This window comes from Serinus canaria, chromosome 25 (assembly GCF_022539315.1).
Source record: "Serinus canaria isolate serCan28SL12 chromosome 25, serCan2020, whole genome shotgun sequence".
NCBI lineage: Eukaryota > Metazoa > Chordata > Aves > Passeriformes > Fringillidae > Serinus > Serinus canaria.
Genome location: NC_066338.1, coordinates 15,224,287 through 15,240,792, shown reverse-complemented (window position 1 = coordinate 15,240,792; position 16,506 = coordinate 15,224,287). Strand labels below are relative to the sequence as shown.

General features: G+C 69.4%; 2 protein-coding genes across 2 annotated transcripts in view; one reads left to right on the top strand and one right to left on the bottom strand.

The window, feature by feature from the left end:
• NEUROD4 (neuronal differentiation 4) overlaps positions 1–1,887 on the bottom strand; it is a 3,281-nt gene extending 1,394 nt beyond the window's left edge. The window contains exon 1 of the mRNA XM_050984880.1: positions 1,558–1,887. Within this exon, the coding sequence (XP_050840837.1) occupies positions 1,558–1,887 (330 nt within the window). The remainder of the gene's footprint in view (positions 1–1,557) is intronic.
• Positions 1,888–2,411: 524 nt separating this feature from the next.
• PDE1B (phosphodiesterase 1B) lies at positions 2,412–12,795 on the top strand. Its single transcript, XM_050983726.1, has 14 exons — positions 2,412–2,542; positions 5,430–5,543; positions 6,299–6,484; positions 7,025–7,091; positions 7,930–8,046; positions 8,665–8,805; positions 9,554–9,654; positions 10,192–10,317; positions 10,684–10,785; positions 10,870–10,990; positions 11,065–11,146; positions 11,257–11,383; positions 11,469–11,599; positions 12,704–12,795. Exons 1-14 carry the CDS (start codon positions 2,412–2,414, stop codon positions 12,793–12,795), a joined length of 1,638 nt encoding a protein of 545 aa, XP_050839683.1.
• Positions 12,796–16,506: the final 3,711 nt, after the last annotated feature.

Genomic DNA, 16,506 nt, shown 5'->3' with positions numbered 1-16,506 from the left:
AGGACCCCCAGAATCACCCTGAGGAGCCCCAAAATCACCCTGAGGACCCCCAGAATCACCATGAGGTTCCCCAAAATCACCCCGAGGACCCCCAGAATCACCCTGAGGACCCCCAAAATGAGTCGGGGGTCCCCCCAGGAGGGGCTGGCGGAGCCCAGGTTTGGGGTCCGGCCCTCAAGGTGTCCCCGGTGGGGTCCCAGAGCCCCGCACCCCATCCAGGGGGGCTCAGCCCAGGGGGGGTCCCGTGGCTGCAAATCCGGGGACCCCCCGGGAGGAGAGGAAGCCCCCCCCCCATTTTGGACCCCCCCCAGAATCCCCGGCCGGAGGTGCCAGGGGGGACCCTGGGGGTGGCGGGGCGGGGTTGGGGGGCTCGGGGGGGCGCACCCCGGGGTGGGGGGGGTACCCGGGGGTGGGGGGCTCACCTGGCCCCCCCGCGGTGCCGAGGTGGGCGCTGCTCCCACCCACGGCGTTACATAAAGGCTCATTAACATTCCTCGGGGGCCGCGCTCGGCGCCTGCTGGGGGGGCTGCGGGGGGGTCCCCGCACCCCAACCCCCCCCGGGCCAGCCTGAGACCCCCCCCAGTCAGTCCGAGACCCCCTGGGCCGGCCCTGAGGGCCCTGCACCCCAAACCCCCCCATGGCCAGCCCTGAGACCCCCCCCCAGTCAGCCCTGAGACCCCCGGGCCTGCCCGAGACCCCCGCACCCGGGACCCCCCGGGCCACCCTGGGACCCCCCCCGGGCCACCCTGGGACCCTCCCGGGCCACCCTGGGACACCCCCCGGGCCACCCTGGGACCCTCCCGGGCCACCCTGAGGTCTCCACACCCCAAACCCCCTGGGCCGGCCCCCAGACCCCCCTGGGCCAGCCCCGAGACCCCCCCAGACCATCTCTGAGACCCCCAGACCATTTCTGAGACCCCCCGGGCCAGCAGCGCCCCCGAGGGGCTCCGGGGGGTCTGGGGGGGTCTCAGGGTGGGGGGCAGGGGGTGTGAGTGGGGAGGGGTCTCCTCAAGCTCCAGGTGCTCCCCCCAGCCCAGGTGAGGGGTTTGGGTAGGACCTACCATAATTTGGGGGGGGGGCTGCTGACCCCCCCGAGGGAAGGGGACAAAGGGACGCTCCAGAGGTCGGGGATGGACGGGGCTGGGGGGGGCTGGGGGTCGCACAGGGGGGGTCACGGGGGGCTCTGACCCCTCCCAAACCCAGGGGCGCCCCCACAACCCCCGGGGGTCCCGGGGCACCTCCCCCTCCCCCTTTGCCCCCGCGGATCCCGGGGGTCCTGACCTCCCCTCCCCCCCCCCCCCGGAGGTTTTGGGGTCCCCCGGTGGGGGCACAGCCCCAGAGGGGTCCCCGCTGCCCCCCGGGGGTCCCTCCCCTCCCCCAGCCCCCGGGGGGGTCCCGGACCCCTCCCTCCCCCCGGGGGTCCCGGGGCAGCCCCCCCTCCCCGCCGCGTTCCCCTGGGGGTCCCGGCGCCGCGCGGGGCTGGGCGGACCCCCCGATCCCGGCCCCCGCCCCCGGCTCCCCCCGCCCCGCCCCGCCCGCCGGTGCCGGTGCCGGTGCCGGTGCCGGCTCGGGGAAAGTTGCGGCGAGCCCCGGGCGGCGGAGGCAGCGCCGGTGGCCGCGGGGGACCGGGGCTCGGCGACACCGGCGCTCGGCGACACCGGCGGCACCGGCGGCACCGGCCGAGCATCCCCGGTAGGAGCGCGCAGCATCCCCGGTGCCGGCGCTGCCCATCCCCGCTCCTCCGCTCCCCTCCCGGTCCTTCTTCCCCGCTTCCCTCCGGCCCCGGCGCTCCCGGTTCTCGGTTCCCGGCTCTCCATCCCCGGTTCTCCATCCCGGCTCTCGGTTCTCCCCTCTCGGTTCCCGGCTCTCCCATCCCCGGTTCTCCATCCCCGGTTCTCCATCCCCGGTTCTCGGTTCCCGGCTCTCCCCTCCCGGCTCTCCCAGCCCCGCTCTCCCCTCCCGGTTCTCCGTTCCCGGTTCTCCGTTCCCGGCCTCTCCTCCCGGCTCTCCCCGGTTCTCCCCTGCCGGTGCTCCCACCCCCGGTGCCCGGATCCATCTTGGCTCCGGTGCTGCCTGCGCAGCCGCCGGCTACCGGGGGGCGGGGGGAGGCCGGGGCGGGGGGGCGGCCGCCGGGGCTGCGGCCGCTACCGGGGCCCGCAGGAGGCTCCGGGAACCGGGGCCGGGGGAGCCGCCGGGGCCGCGGGAGCTCCGGGGTTACGGGAGGCGCCGGGAGCCGGGGCCGCGGCAGGGACCGGGGGGCTCCGGCAGGGACCGGGGGGCTCCGGCAGGGACCGGGAGGGACCGGGGGGCTACCGGAGGGACCGGGAGGGACCGGGGGGCTACGGGAAGGAACCGGGGGCTGCCGGAGGGAGCCGGGCCGGGCTGAGCCGCGCCGCCGGTGCCCAGGGGCGATGGAGCCGCCGCGGAGCCTCCCGGGGCTGGAGCGGGAGCGGCCGGCGCTGGACGCGGCCGGAGGGTGCCCGTCCCCGCTGGACTCCAGGGCCCTGCCCGGCAGGAAGGTCTGGGTCAAGCTGCGGGCGCTGTGAGTGACCCCCGGCCGCGGGACCCCCGCCCCGAAGGGAGCCCAGGGGACCCCCAGAGAGAGAGAGAGAGACCCCCGAAGAGAGAGAGATCCCCCCAAAGGGAGAGAGACCCCAACCCCAAAGAGAGAGAGAGACCCCCTAAAGAGAGACCCCCCCAAAGAGAGAGACCCCAACCCCAAAGAGAGAGACCCCCTAAAGAGAGACCCCCCCAAAGAGAGAGACCCAACCGCAAAGAGAGAGACCCCCAAAGAGAGGACCCCAACCCCAAAGAGAGAGACCCCCTAAAGAGAGACCCCCCCCAAAGAGAGAGAGACCCCAACCCCAAAGAGAGAGAGAGACCCCCTAAAGAGAGACCCCAACCCCAAAGAGAGAGAGACCCCCACCAGAGCGGGACAGCCAAACCCCAAACTGGGACCCCCAAACTGGAACCCTTAAACCGCAAACCGGGACCCCCCTAACCAGGACCCCACACCGGGACCCCTGACCCCTCCCAGGGTCCCACCCCAGCCAACCCCCGACCCCCCACTCTGGGGACCCCCATCCCCCTCTAAGCCCCCCTGGGACCCCCGGGGTGTCCCCAAGCCTCCATTTGGGACCCCCTCGGGGACAGATTTGGGGGTCCCCTCGCCCCTCATGGCACTCTGGGGGTGTCACCGCGGGGTGACAGAGGGCCCGGGGTGTCCCCAAGCCTGCGGGGTGCCGCAGGTGCCACCTCCGTGTCACCGGTGCCCCCCGGGGGGGCTGCGGGCGGTGCCACCCCCTCACCTGTGCCAGGAGCTCACGTGGCCCCGCGCCCACCTGCGGCACGTGCAGCGCCGGGGGGGGGGAGGCGGGGGGGTCCCCGTGGGGCGGGGGCGGCCCGGGGGGCACCACGTGCGTGGGGACACGCGTGGGGACACGTGTGGGACACGGTGGGGGGGGACGACAGGCGGGGCAGGGGGGCCGCGCGCCACACGCGTGTGACACACCTGGGCCGCGTGCCACACACCTGAGCGTGCCAGGGGACACGGGGGTGGGGGGACACTCTGGGGGTGTCCCACGGGGCTGCAGGGGGGGTTGTGGCACTCCGGGGGTGTCACACGTGTGTCCCCACGTGTCGCTCCCACAGGTGGGTGACCGTGTGTCCCCAAAGTGGGGGCGGTCCCCCCCTGAGCCCCTCCGGGGTCGCCCCCCATCCCGAGGGGCAGCGGCACCCGGGGGTGACAGTCCCGGGGTCCCTGAGGTCACCCTGTCCCCCGTGGGGTGGCCCTGGGGACACGGGGGTCACCGGCAGGGGACACGGTGGCAGGTGGCCCAGGGGGTGGCACCCGGCAGGGTGGCACAGCCCGACCCCGTCCCTTGTTCCCACGAGTGACAAGGGGGTCACCCAGGCTGGGGGCCCGGGGGGTGGCCGTCCCCAAGGGGGGGGTCCCTGAGGGTCCCCACGGGGGTGGCCGGGCGCAGGAAGGTGACAATCGCCGTCCCCAAGGTCACAGCAGCGCTGGTGACGTCGGTGCCCCCCCCGCTCCCCCCGGCCCCCCTCGCTGTCACCGTCACTGTCGCCGTGACCGGGGGACGTGGTGGCCCCTCCCCACCGCGTGGCTCCGGTGACCGCGGCGGCCACACGGGTGTCCTTGTGCTGGCACGGGCCTGGGCAGGGTGGCAGCGCCCGTGTCCCCACGCTGTCACCACCCCGGGCCCCCCCCGTGCCACCCCATGCCACCTGTGCCACCTGTGCCACCTGTATCACCCTCTGCCACCTGTGCCACCCCATGCCGTGGCGCCACCGCTGTCACGCGGGTGCCACTCCCCAGGCAGGAGTTCCCCAGTTCCCTGTCCCCTTCCTGTGACCCCCTGTCCCCAACCTGGGGGGGGCTGTCCCCTCTGTCCCTGGGGGTCTCTAACACTCTGTCCCCCCCACCCGGGTGACTCCAACAGGTGTCCCTCCTGTCCCCTGTGTCCCTCGGGGTCTCTGACACCCTGTCCCCCCTCGGGGCTGTCCCTCGGGGTCTCTGACACCCTGTCCCCCCTCGGGGCTGTCCCTTGGGGTCTCTGACACCCTGTCCCCCCCCCGGGGCTGTCCCTTGGGGTCTCTGACACCCTGTCCCCCCGGGGGTCCCCGGGTCTCTGACACCTGTCCCCCTCGGGGCGGTCCTTGGGGTCTTGACACCGTCCTCTGTCCCCGCTGTCCCTGGGGTCTGCACCCTGTCCCCCCTCGGGGGTCCTGGGGTCTTGACACCCTGTCCCTCTGTCCCTGCTGTCCCTGGGGTCTCTGACACCCTGTCCCCCTCGGGCTGTCCCTGGGTCTCTGACACCTGTCCCCCCCTGGGCTGTCCCTTGGGGTCTCTGACACCCTGTCCCCTCTGTCCCCGCTGTCCCTTGGGGTCTCTGACACCCTGTCCCCCCTCGGGGCTGTCCCTTGGGGTCTCTGACACCCTGTCCCCCCTCGGGGCTGTCCCTTGGGGTCTCTGACACCCTGTCCCCTCTGTCCCCGCTGTCCCTTGGGGTCTCTGACACCCTGTCCCCCCCCCGGGGCTGTCCCTTGGGGTCTCTGACACCCTGTCCCCTCTGTCCCCGCTGTCCCTTGGGGTCTCTGACACCCTGTCCGCTCTGCCCCCGGGGGTCTCTAACCCGCTGTCCCCCCACTGCTGGGGGTCCCTGCTGTTTCCAGGGATCCCCGCTGTCCCCTCTGTCCCCGCTGTCCCTAACCCCCTGTGCCCCCACTGCTGGGGGTCCCTGATGTCCCCGGGGGTCTCCGCTGTCCTCTCTGTCCCCGAGGGTCCCTAGCCCGTTGTTCCCCCACTGCTGGGGATCCCCTCTGTCCCCGAGGGTCCCTAACCTGTCCCCTCTGTCCCCTCTGTCCCTAACCTGTCCCCCCCGTCCCGGGGGTGCCCCCGCGCCCCCCAGGCTCCGGTTCCTGGTCAAGCAGCTCGAGGCGGGCGAGGTCAGCGTGGAGGAGCTGAAGCGGAACCTGGAGTACGCGGCCTCGCTGCTGGAGGCGGTCTGCATCGACGAGACCAGGTGGGCAGGGACACCGGGGACACCGGGGGACACCGGGGGGACACGGGGGGACACGGGGGGACAGCCGGGGACAGCGGGGGGGACAGCCGGGGACAGCGGGGGACAGCGGGGGACAGCCGGGGACAGCGGGGGGACAGCGGGGGGACACCGGGGGGACACGGGGGGACACGGGGGGACAGCCGGGGACAGCGGGGGGGACAGCGGGGGACAGCCGGGATACATCAGGGGAGAGCGGGGGGACACCAGGGGACAGCGGGGGATAGCCGGGGACAGCGGGGGACAGCGGGGGGACACGGGGGGACACGGGGGGACACGGGGGGACAGCCGTGGGACAGCGGTGGGACAGCGGGGGTACAGCGGGGGACAGCGGGGGACAGCGGGGGACAGCGGGGAGACACCGGGGGACAGCCGGGGACAGTCCGGGCGCGGGGATAGCGGGGGGGGGGACACGGGGACCGGGGACAGCGGGGGACAGCCGGGGGACACCAGGGGACAGCGGGGGATAGCGGGGGACACGGGGGGACAGCGGGGGACAGCGGGGGACAGCGGGGGGACAGCCGTGGGACAGCGGGGGACAGCGGGGGACAGCGGGGAGACAGCCGGGGACAGCCTGGGGACAGCGGGGGACAGCCGGGGGACACCGGGAGACAGCGGGGGATACCAGGGGACAGCCGGGAGACACCGGGGGGACACCGGGGGACAGTCGGGGGACAGCGGGGACAGCCGGGCAGCGCTGAGTGCCGCCGTGCCCCCAGGCAGGCGCTGGACACCGAGGACGAGCTGCGGGACATGGGCTCGGACGCGGCCGTGCCCTCCGAGGTGCGGGACTGGCTCGCCGCCACCTTCACGCAGCAGGCGCGGGCCAAGGGGCGCCGGGCCGAGGAGAAACCCAAATTCCGCAGCATCGTGCACGCCGTGCAGGCTGGCATCTTCGTGGAGAGGTGACGAGGGGGACACGGGGTGGGGACACCGCCAGGGGGGCGTGGCAGGGACAGGGACACAGCCAGGGGGGCACGGGCTGGGGCAGGAGGGCACAAGGGGGACAGGGACACATCAAGGAGGGCACAGGGGACACAGGGACACCCCAAGGGAGACACAGCGGGGACAGGAGGGCACGGAGGGGACACGGTGGGGACAGAGCTTGGGGGTGGGGGGGGATGTGAGAGAGTGGGAGGTGAGCTGAGAGCAGAGGGGTCCCCAAAACCCAGGGGCTGTCCCCAGCATCGCGTGGGTCCCCAAAACCCAGGAGGAACAAAGGTGGGTGCCCAGGTGTGTCCCCAGGGGTGTCCCCAGCCTCGGGGGTCCCCAGCCCCCCAGACCAGGGGGTCCCCAGCCCCCCCATCCCCGGGGGTCCCCAGCCCCCAGCCCCCAGCCCCCCCATCCCCGGGGGTCCCCAGCCCCCCCATCCCCGGGGATCCCCAGCCCCCCCCCATCCCCTGGGGTCCCCAGCCCCCAGCCCCCCCAGCCCTGCCTCCCCCCAGGATGTTCCGCCGGACGTACACGGCCGTGGGGCCGAGCTACTCCTCCTCCGTCCTCAACTGCCTGAAGGTACCGGGGCACCCCAAAACCCCCAAAAACACCCCAAAACCCCGGGGGGGCTGCTGGGAGCCGCTGGGAGGCGCTGGGAATGGCTGGGAGGAGCTGGGAATGGCTGGGAGTCAATCAACGGAATAGCTGGGAATCAGCGGGAATCAATCTCTGGGAACTGCTGGGAATCACTGGGGTTTTACTGGGAATCTCTGGGAATCGCTGGGAATTTGGGAATTTCTGGGAATCACTGGGAGTTACTGGGAATTACTGGGAATCTCTGGAAATCTCTGGGAATCAACGGGAACAACTGGGAATTGCTGGGAATCTCTGGGAATCACTGGGAATTACTGGGAATCTGGGAGTCGCTGGGAATTTGGCAATCTCTGGGAATCGCTGGGAATCAACGTGAACAACTGGGAATTGCGGACTTCACTGGGGTTTTACTGGGCTTTACTGGGAATTGCGGGGCAGCCCTGGAACTCCCGGGCGCCCCCTGGCGTCCCCAGCGCTGTCCCCAGCCGTGTCCCCAGCGGTGTCCCCAGCCGTGTCCCCAGCCGTGTCCCCAGCCGTGTCCCCAGTGTCCCCAGCGGTGTCCCCAGCGCTGTCCCCAGCGCTGTCCCCAGCCGTGTCCCCAGCGCTGTCCCCAGCCGTGTCCCCAGCCGTGTCCCCAGCCGTGTCCCCAGCCGTGTCCCCAGCGGTGTCCCCAGCGCTGTCCCTGCTGTCCCCAGCGCTGTCCCCAGTGTCCCCAGCGCTGTCCCTGCTGTCCCCAGCCGTGTCCCCAGTGTCCCCAGCGCTGTCCCCGCTGTCCCCAGCGCTGTCCCCAGTGTCCCCAGCGGTGTCCCCGGTGTCCCCGCAGGGGCTGGACCAGTGGTGCTTTGACGTGTTCTCGCTGCACCGCGCGGCCGAGGAGCACTCGCTGCGCACGGTGGTGTTCGAGCTCTTCACCCGCCACAACCTCAACAGCCGCTTCAAGGTGGGCCAGGACCCCAAAACACCCCAAAAATACCCCAAAAATACCCCCAAATACCCCAAAATACCCCCCAGAACCTCAACAGCCGCTTCAAGGTGGGCCAGGACCCCAAAACACCCCAAAAATACCCCAAAAATACCCCCAAATACCCCAAAATACCCCCCAGAACCTCAACAGCTGCTTCAAGGTGAGCTCGGCACCCCAAAACACACCAAACCACCCCAAAACCACCCAAAATCCCCCCAAATACCCCCACAACCTCAACAGCTGCTTCAAGGTGAGCCCACTACCCCAAAATCCCCAAAAAAACCCTCAAAATACCCCAAAATCCCTAAAATACCCCCAAAAATACCTACCACAACCCCAACAGCAGCTTCAAGGTGAGCCAGGACCCCAAAACACCCCAAAACACCCCAAAAATACCCCCAGCACCCTTGACAAGCACTTCAAGCTGTGACCCAACATCCAAAATCCTCCAAAACACCCCCAAAAACCCCAAAACAGCCTCAAAACCCTCCCGGGAACCCCAAACCCCTTCAAAAACCCCCAAAGTCCCCCCCAGGACCCCCGAGCTGCCCCTCGGGGACTGTCCCCCGTGTCACCTCGATGTCCCCCCGGCAGATTCCCGGCGCGTTCCTGACGTCGCTGCTGGACGCGCTGGAGGGCGGCTACGGAAAGTTCCGGAACCCCTACCACAACCAGGTGCACGCGGCCGACGTCACCCAGACCGTGCACTGCGTCCTGCTGCGCACCGGCATGCTGGTACACGCGGGGACACCGCGGGGACACCGGGGGACAGCGCTGTCCCCAAGGCTGGCACCCGCTCGTTGCCATGGGAACGCCCCCAGGGTGGCACCGGCTGTGGGGTGGCACTCGGAATGTCACTGCGCAGGGTTGTCACACGTGGGGTGGCACCTGGCACGCGTCTGTGCCCCACTGTCCCCTGCTGGCTGTCACACGTGGGGTGGCACCTGGTGCATGTGCCACCCGCTGTCCCCACGTGGCTGTCACGACACACCTGGGGTGTCACACTCACGGTGGGGGTGGGCCTGTCCCTGTCCCTGTCCCTGTCCCTGTTCTTGCCCTGTCCCCATCCCTGTTCCTGACTTGCTGTCCCCATCCCTGTCCCTGTCCCTGTTCTTGTCCTGTCCCCGTCCCTGTTCCTGACTTGCTGTCCCTGTCCCAATCCCTGTCCCATCCTGGTCCCCATCCCTGTCCCTGTCCCAATCCCCGTCCCTGTCCCTGTTCTTGTCCTGTCCCCGTCCCTGTTCCTGACTTGCTGTCCCCATCCCTGTCCCATCCCTGTCCCCATCCCTGTCCCCATCCCTGTCCCTGTCCCCATCCCTGTCCCTGTCCCCATCCCTATCCCATCCCTGTCCCTGACACTCTGTCCCTGTCCCTGTCCCTGTCCCTGTTCCCATCCCCATCCCTGTTCCACCCCGTCCCATCCCTGTCCCTGACACGCTATCCCTGTCCCTGTCCCTGTCCCTGTCCCTGTCCCTGTCCCCAGCACTGCCTGTCCGAGATCGAGCTCCTGGCCATCGTCTTCGCCGCCGCCATCCACGACTTCGAGCACACGGGGACAACGAACAGCTTCCACATCCAGACCAAGTGAGGGCAGGGACAGGGGCACGGCACGGGTGGCACAGCATGGCACGGGGACACGGCATGGGGACATGGCATGGGGACACGGCACGGGTGGCACAGCATGGCACGGGGACACAGCACGGCACAGGGACATGGCACAGGTGGCACATCGTGGCACGGGGACATGGCACAGCATGGCACCGCATGGCACAGGGACACTGCATGGCACAGGGCACATAGCACAGGTGGCACAGCGTGGCACAGCATGGCACGGGTGACACAGCAGATGTGGCACAGCGTGGCACAGCATGGTTGGCACAGCACAGGTGACACGGCGTGGCTCGGGTGGCACGGCACGGTGTGGGTGGCACGGCGGGGCTGCAGCCCCATCCAGGTGACACCGCGGGACGCCTTGGGGACACCTGGGGAGCGCTCTGGGCCACCCACACAGCCGGGACACAGCCGTGCTGCCACCAGGGCCACCCGTCTCTGCGGGGGCCCTGTCCCCACGGTGTCCCCACGGTGTCCCCACGGTGTCCCCGCGGTGTCCCCTGTGCCCAGGTCGGACACCGCCATCCTGTACAACGACCGCTCGGTGCTGGAGAATCACCACATCAGCGCCGCCTTCCGCCTGATGCAGGACGAGGAGCTCAACATCTTCGTCAACCTCACCAAGGACGAGTTCGCGTAAGGTCCCCGCGCTGTCCCCGCGCTGTCCCCATGCTGTCCCCATGCTGTCCCTGAACCGTCCTCTCACCATCCCTTCACTGTCCCCTGACCATGTCCCCTCGCCATCCCCTCACTGTCCCCTTGCCATTCCCACACTGTCCCCTCGCCATCCCCTCGCTGTCCCCTGACCGTGTCCGCTCACTGTCCCTGCGCCGTCCCCTCGCTGTCCCCTGACCGTGTCCCCTCACTATCCCTGCGCTGTCTCCTGACCATGTCCCCTCACTGTCCCTGCGCCGTCCCCTTGCTGTCCCCTGACCGTGTCCCCTCACTGTCCCTGCGCCATCCCCTCGCTGTCCCCTGACCGTGTCCCCTCCCTGCCCGCAGGGAGCTGCGGGCGCTGGTCATCGAGATGGTCCTGGCCACCGACATGTCCTGCCACTTCCAGCAGGTCAAGTCCATGAAGACGGCGTTGCAGCAGCTGGAGAGGTGGGTGGGGCGGTGGCCAGCAGCCAGGTGTGTCCCCAGGGGTGGCGGGGTGGCCCTGGGGACAATCCGGGCTCTTGTCCCCAGGCTGGACAAGTCCAAGGTGCTGTCGCTGCTGCTGCACGCGGCCGACATCAGCCACCCCACCAAGCAGTGGGCGGTGCACAGCCGCTGGACCAAGGCCCTCATGGAGGAGTTCTTCCGGCAGGTAGGGCCGGGGCCGGGCGGGGGGACATGGGGGACACCCCGTGGGGACACCACGGATGTCCCTCGCCTTGCCAGGGGGACAAGGAGGCCGAGCTGGGGCTGCCCTTCTCGCCCCTCTGCGACCGCACCTCCACGCTGGTGGCCCAGTCGCAGATCGGTGAGTCCGGGCCGGGTCCCGTCCCCGTCCTGTCCCCTCGCTGTCCCCACACCGTCCCCACGCTGTCCCCGGGGTGTCCCCAGCAAGGCCGTGTCCCCTCCTGTCCCCAGGCTTCATCGACTTCATCGTGGAGCCGACGTTCTCGGTGCTCACCGACGTGGCCGAGAAGTTGGTGACGCCGCTGGCCGAGGACGGCTCCAAGGCCAAGGGCAACCCCGCGGCCACCCAGCAGCCCAGGTGGGCGTCCCCGTCCCCGGGGTTCGCGCCCTGTGGTGGCGGCGGTGGCCCTGGCCCGCTGCCAGCTGTCCCCGTTGTCCCCCAGCTCGCAGTGGCGGCAGCCGTCCCTGGACGAGCACCTGGAGGACATCAAAGCCGACCTGGCCGGGTTCCGCTCCACCTGGACCAAGCACATCCAGGAGAACAAGCAGAAGTGGAAGGAGAGGGCGTCCAGCGGTAGGGGACGGCCACCAAGGCCACCAAGACCACCATGGCCATTATGGGCCACCAAAGCCACCAAGGCCACCATGGCCATTATGGGCCACCAAGGCCACCAAGGCCACCAAGGCCACCATGGCCACCAAGGCCACCACGGTACTACAGCACCAAGCCACCACGGCACCAAGGCCACCATGGCCATATGGGCCACCAAGGCACCACGGCCACCAAGGCCACCAAGGCCACCATGGCCATTATGGGCCACCAAGGCCACCAAAGCCACCACGGCCACCAAGGCCACCAAGGCCACCATGGCCATTATGGGCCACCACAGCCATCATGGCCACCAAGGCCACTAAGGCCATCATGGCCACCAAGGCCACCACGGTCACTACAGCCACCAAAGCCACCACGGCCACCAAGGCCACCATGGCCATTATGGGCCACCAAGGCCACCACGGCCACCAAGGCCACCATGGCCATTATGGGCCACCAAGGCCACCATGGCCACCAAGGCCACCAAGGCCACCATGGCCACTAAGGCCACCACAGCCATCATGGCCACCAAGGCCACCAAGACCACCATGGCCATTATGGGCCACCAAGGCCACCATGGCCACCATGGCCACCAAGGTCACCACAGCCACCAAGGCCACTAAGGCCACCACAGCCATCATGGACACCATGGTCACCACAGCCACCATGGCCACCACGGCTACCACAGCCATTATGGCCCACCACGGCCACCATGGCCACCATGGTCACCACAGCCACCATGGCCACCATGGCTACCACAGCCATTATAGGCCATCACGGCCACTACAGCCACCACAGCCATTATGGGTCACCATGGCCACCACAGCCACCATGGCCACCACAGCCACCATGGCCACCATGGTCACTGTGGTCACCACAGCCACCACAGCCACCGGGGAGGGGCTGGGGACCCTGTGAACTGCTCAGGGCCAGGTCAGTCCCAGTGTCCCCAGACGGGCAGGTGGCACAAACACGGCGCAGGTGGCCCAGGGCTGTCTGGGGGGTGGCCCTGGGGGGGACGAAAGTTCCGGGGTGTCCCCGGTGACCCCGGGCCGTGTCCCCGGTGACCCTCCCGTGTCCCCCCAGGCATCACCAACCAGGCGTCCATCGATGAGCTGTCCCCGTGCGAGGAGCCCGCGGCCACCGGGAGCCACAGCGAGAACGGGGACGTGGAATAGCGGGGGGAGGAGCCAGGTGGGGACACCGGCAGGGGGCGGGGACACCGGGAGAAGGGGCGGGGACACCGGGAGTGGGCAGGGCACCGGGAAAGGGGTGGGGATACCGGGAAAGGGGCGGGGACACGGCAGGGGGCGGGGACACGGCGGTGACTGTCCTCTCCCGGCAGGTCCCTGTCCGGCCGAGTGACACCGTCTCGTCTTCGATGCCATCGAGTTCAGCGCCATCCGCAGGGCAGGAGCGCCCGGGGCCGGGCTCGGATCGGTGTCACCGCTGTGCCAGGCCCGGTGTCACCGCTGTGCCAGGCCCGGTGTCACCCCTGTGCCAGGCCCGGTGTCATTGCTATGCCAGGCCCGGTGTCACCGCTGTGCCAGGCCCGGTGTCACCTCTGTGCCAGGCCCAGTGTCACCCCTGTGCCAGGCCCGGTGTCATTGCTATGCCAGGCCCGGTGTCACCGCTGTGCCAGGCCCGGTGTCACCTCTGTGCCAGGCCCAGTGTCACCCCTGTGCCAGGCCCGGTGTCACCGCTGTGCCAGGCCCGGTGTCACCTCTGTGCCAGGCCTGGTGTCACTGCTGTGCCAGGACCAGTGTCACCTCCGTGCCATGAGCCCCCCGGGCTGTCCCCTCTGTCCCGGTGCCACCTGTCCCTCACTGCCACCCCCGGCCCCCGCCGGGCTCCGTCCTTTGGGATTTTTAAAAACGCTTTTCCCGCTCGGGAGGGGCTGGGGCGGGGACGGTGGCACTGGGGACGGTGGCACTGGGGACAGCCAGGGGGACACACTGGGGACAGCCAGGAGGGACACTCTGGGGACAGCCAGGGGGGACACTCTAGGGACAGCCAGGGGGACAATCTGGGGACAGCCAGGGGCGATACGGGGCGTCACTGACAGGGCCACCACGCTCCCCTCGGGGTCTGGCTGGTGACACCATGAGGGTGGCACTGTGCCCTGTCCTCATCCTGTCCGGGGACAGGGACAGGGATGGGGACAGGGACAGGGACAGGGAGGTCCCATCCGGCGCGGTGCAGGTGGCACTGGGGACAGGGACAGATCCCACTCCAGTGTCCCCTGGCTTCCGCGCGTCCCTGGAATGTCCCCGCTCCCCGCGACATCCCGGGAGTGCTCGGGAATGTCCCGGAATGTTCCGGAACGCTCCCACACCCCAGCCCAGCCGCTCCTTCCAGCTCCAGAGAGCCCCGGGAACCCCGGAATGTTTGGGGAGTCCATGGATCCATCCTCAGGAATGTTCCAGAATCCCGGGTCTGGGAATGTTCCAGAATCCATGGATCCAGCCTCGGGAATGTTCCAGAATCCATGGATCCAGCCTTGGGAATGTTCCAGAATCCATGGGTCTAGCCTCGGGAATGTTCCAGAATCCATGGATCCAGCCTCGGGAATGTTCCAGAATCCCGGGTCTGGGAATGTTCCAGGATCCCGGATCCAGCCTCGGGAATGTTCCGGAATCCCGGGTCTGGGAATGTCCCAAGATCCCGGATCCAGCCTCGGGAATGTTCCGGAATCCCGGCCCCGCTGCCCTTTGAGCAGCCCCTGCCGTCCCGGGATGCCCCGCCCCCCCGGGAATGTTCGGGAACGTCCCGGGAATGCTCAGGAATGTTCGGGAACGCCCCCCGGACCCCCCCCCAGCCCCTCCCGCCCCGGCCCCACCCCCCCGTGTTTGTATTTTTGTACCCCGTGTCCCCCCCCCGTGTCTCCCCCCCTTGTCCCCTCCGTGTCCCCCCCCCGTGTCCCCCCCCCGTGTCCCCCCCCTTGTCCCCTCCGTGTCCCCCTCCCCCGTGTTCCCCCATCCGTGTCCCCTCTGTGTCCCCCCCCCGTGTCCCCCCCCGTGTCCCCTCCGTGTCCCCCCCTCGGTCACCGCTGGCAGAGCTCCCCCCCCCCCGCATGTGTCCCCCCCGCGCCGCCGCTAACGAGCAATTAATTAATTAATTAATTAGTTAATTAATAAACGCCGCCGCCACCACGGCCGCGCTCCGGCCATTGGGGGGGGGTGCGGGGAAACCGGGGGGGGGGCGGGATTTGGGGAGGGGGGCGGAGCCCGGGGTGGGAGTGGTCCGGGACCCCCTCCCCAGTACCCAAAGGGGGGTCTCGGGTCCCCCCAGCACCTATGGGGGGGTTCTGGAGCCCCCCCCACCCAAAGAGGTCCTGGAGCCCCCCCCCACCCAAAGGGGTCCCACCCCCCCCCCCCGGCGCGGCCCAAGCAGGAGGCGGGGGGGGAAAGGATCCCTTTAATTCTGGCTGGGGGGGGGTCCCCGTGCTCCCCCCGTGTCCGTGTGCACGCGAGTGTCCCTGTCCCCTCCCCGTGTCCCCTCCCCGTGTCCAGGTGTCCCCCACAGGTGTGCACAGGTGGGAGGGGGGGGCTCAGGGGACACCCCGAGGGTGGCAGTGAGGGGGGGGGGGTCTGCTCCGTGTCCAGTGCCTGCCCTGGGACCAGGTGCAGTGAGGGGGGGGGCTGCTCCGTGTCCCCAGTGTCACCTGCCCTGGGGACACCCCGAGGGTGGCAGTGAGGGGGGGGGGGTCTGCTCCGTGTCCCCAGTGTCACCTGCCCTGGGGACACCCCGAGGGTGGCAGTGATGGGGGGGGGCACACAGGGCGTCACTCAGTGTCCCCGGTGTCACCCAAGGGTGGCAGTGGGGGGTAGGGGGGTGTGTGGCACGTGTCACCTGCCCTGAGGTCCCCAGGGGGAGGGGACAGCCCTGGCGTTGTCCCCAGACCCTCCCCCTGCTCCACGGTGGGGACCTGCCCGTGGGAATAAAATAAAATAAAATAAAAATAAAATAAAAATAAAAATCCCCAAAGAATTCTGGGCAGCCCCGAAATCTTAGAAAATGGAATAAAAAATCTGCGCTGGCGTCCGGCGGCCACACCTGGGGACAAGGGACAGGGACAGTGCTGGGGACCGGGGCAGTGGACACCTCTGTCCCTGTGCCAGCAGGGCCACCCTGGCCCTGGCACTGTCCCTGTCCCTGGAGAGTGGTGGGGAGTGTCCCAATGCCACCCCAGTGCCACCCCAATGTCCCAGTGCCACCCCAGTGACATCCCAGTGCCCCAGTGCCACCCTAGTGACATCCCAGTGCCACCCCAGTGTCACCCCAGTGCCACCCCAATGTCCCAATGCCACCCCAGTGCCACCCCAATGTCCCAGCGCCACCCCAGTGCCACCCCAGTGCCACCCCAATGTCCCAGTGCCATCCCAGTGCCATCCCAGTGTCCCAGTGCCACCCCAGTGACATCCCAGTGCCACCCCAATGTCCCAGTGCCACCCTAGTGCCCCAGTACCATGTCCCAGTGCCCTCCAATGTCCCAGCCCAGTGTCCCTAGAGCCCCCAATGTCCCCAGTGTACCCAGCACCCCCAGTGTCCCCAATGCCCCTGGTGTCCCCAGTGTCCCCAATGTCCCCAATGTCCCCAGTGCCCCCAATGTCCCCAATGTCCCCAATTCCCCAATACCCCCAATGTCCCCAGTACCCCCAATGTCCCCAGTGTCCCCAATGCCCCCAGTACCCCCAATGTCCCCGGTGTCCCCAATGTCCCCAGTGTACCCAGTACCCCCAATGTCCCTGGTGTCCCCAGTGTACCCAGTACCCCCAGTGTACCCAGTACCCCCAGTGCCCCCAATGTCCCCAGTGTCCCCAGTGCCCCCAGTGTCCCCAATGTCCCCAGTGTCCCCAGTGTCCCCAGTGTCCCCAGGCCGTACCAGG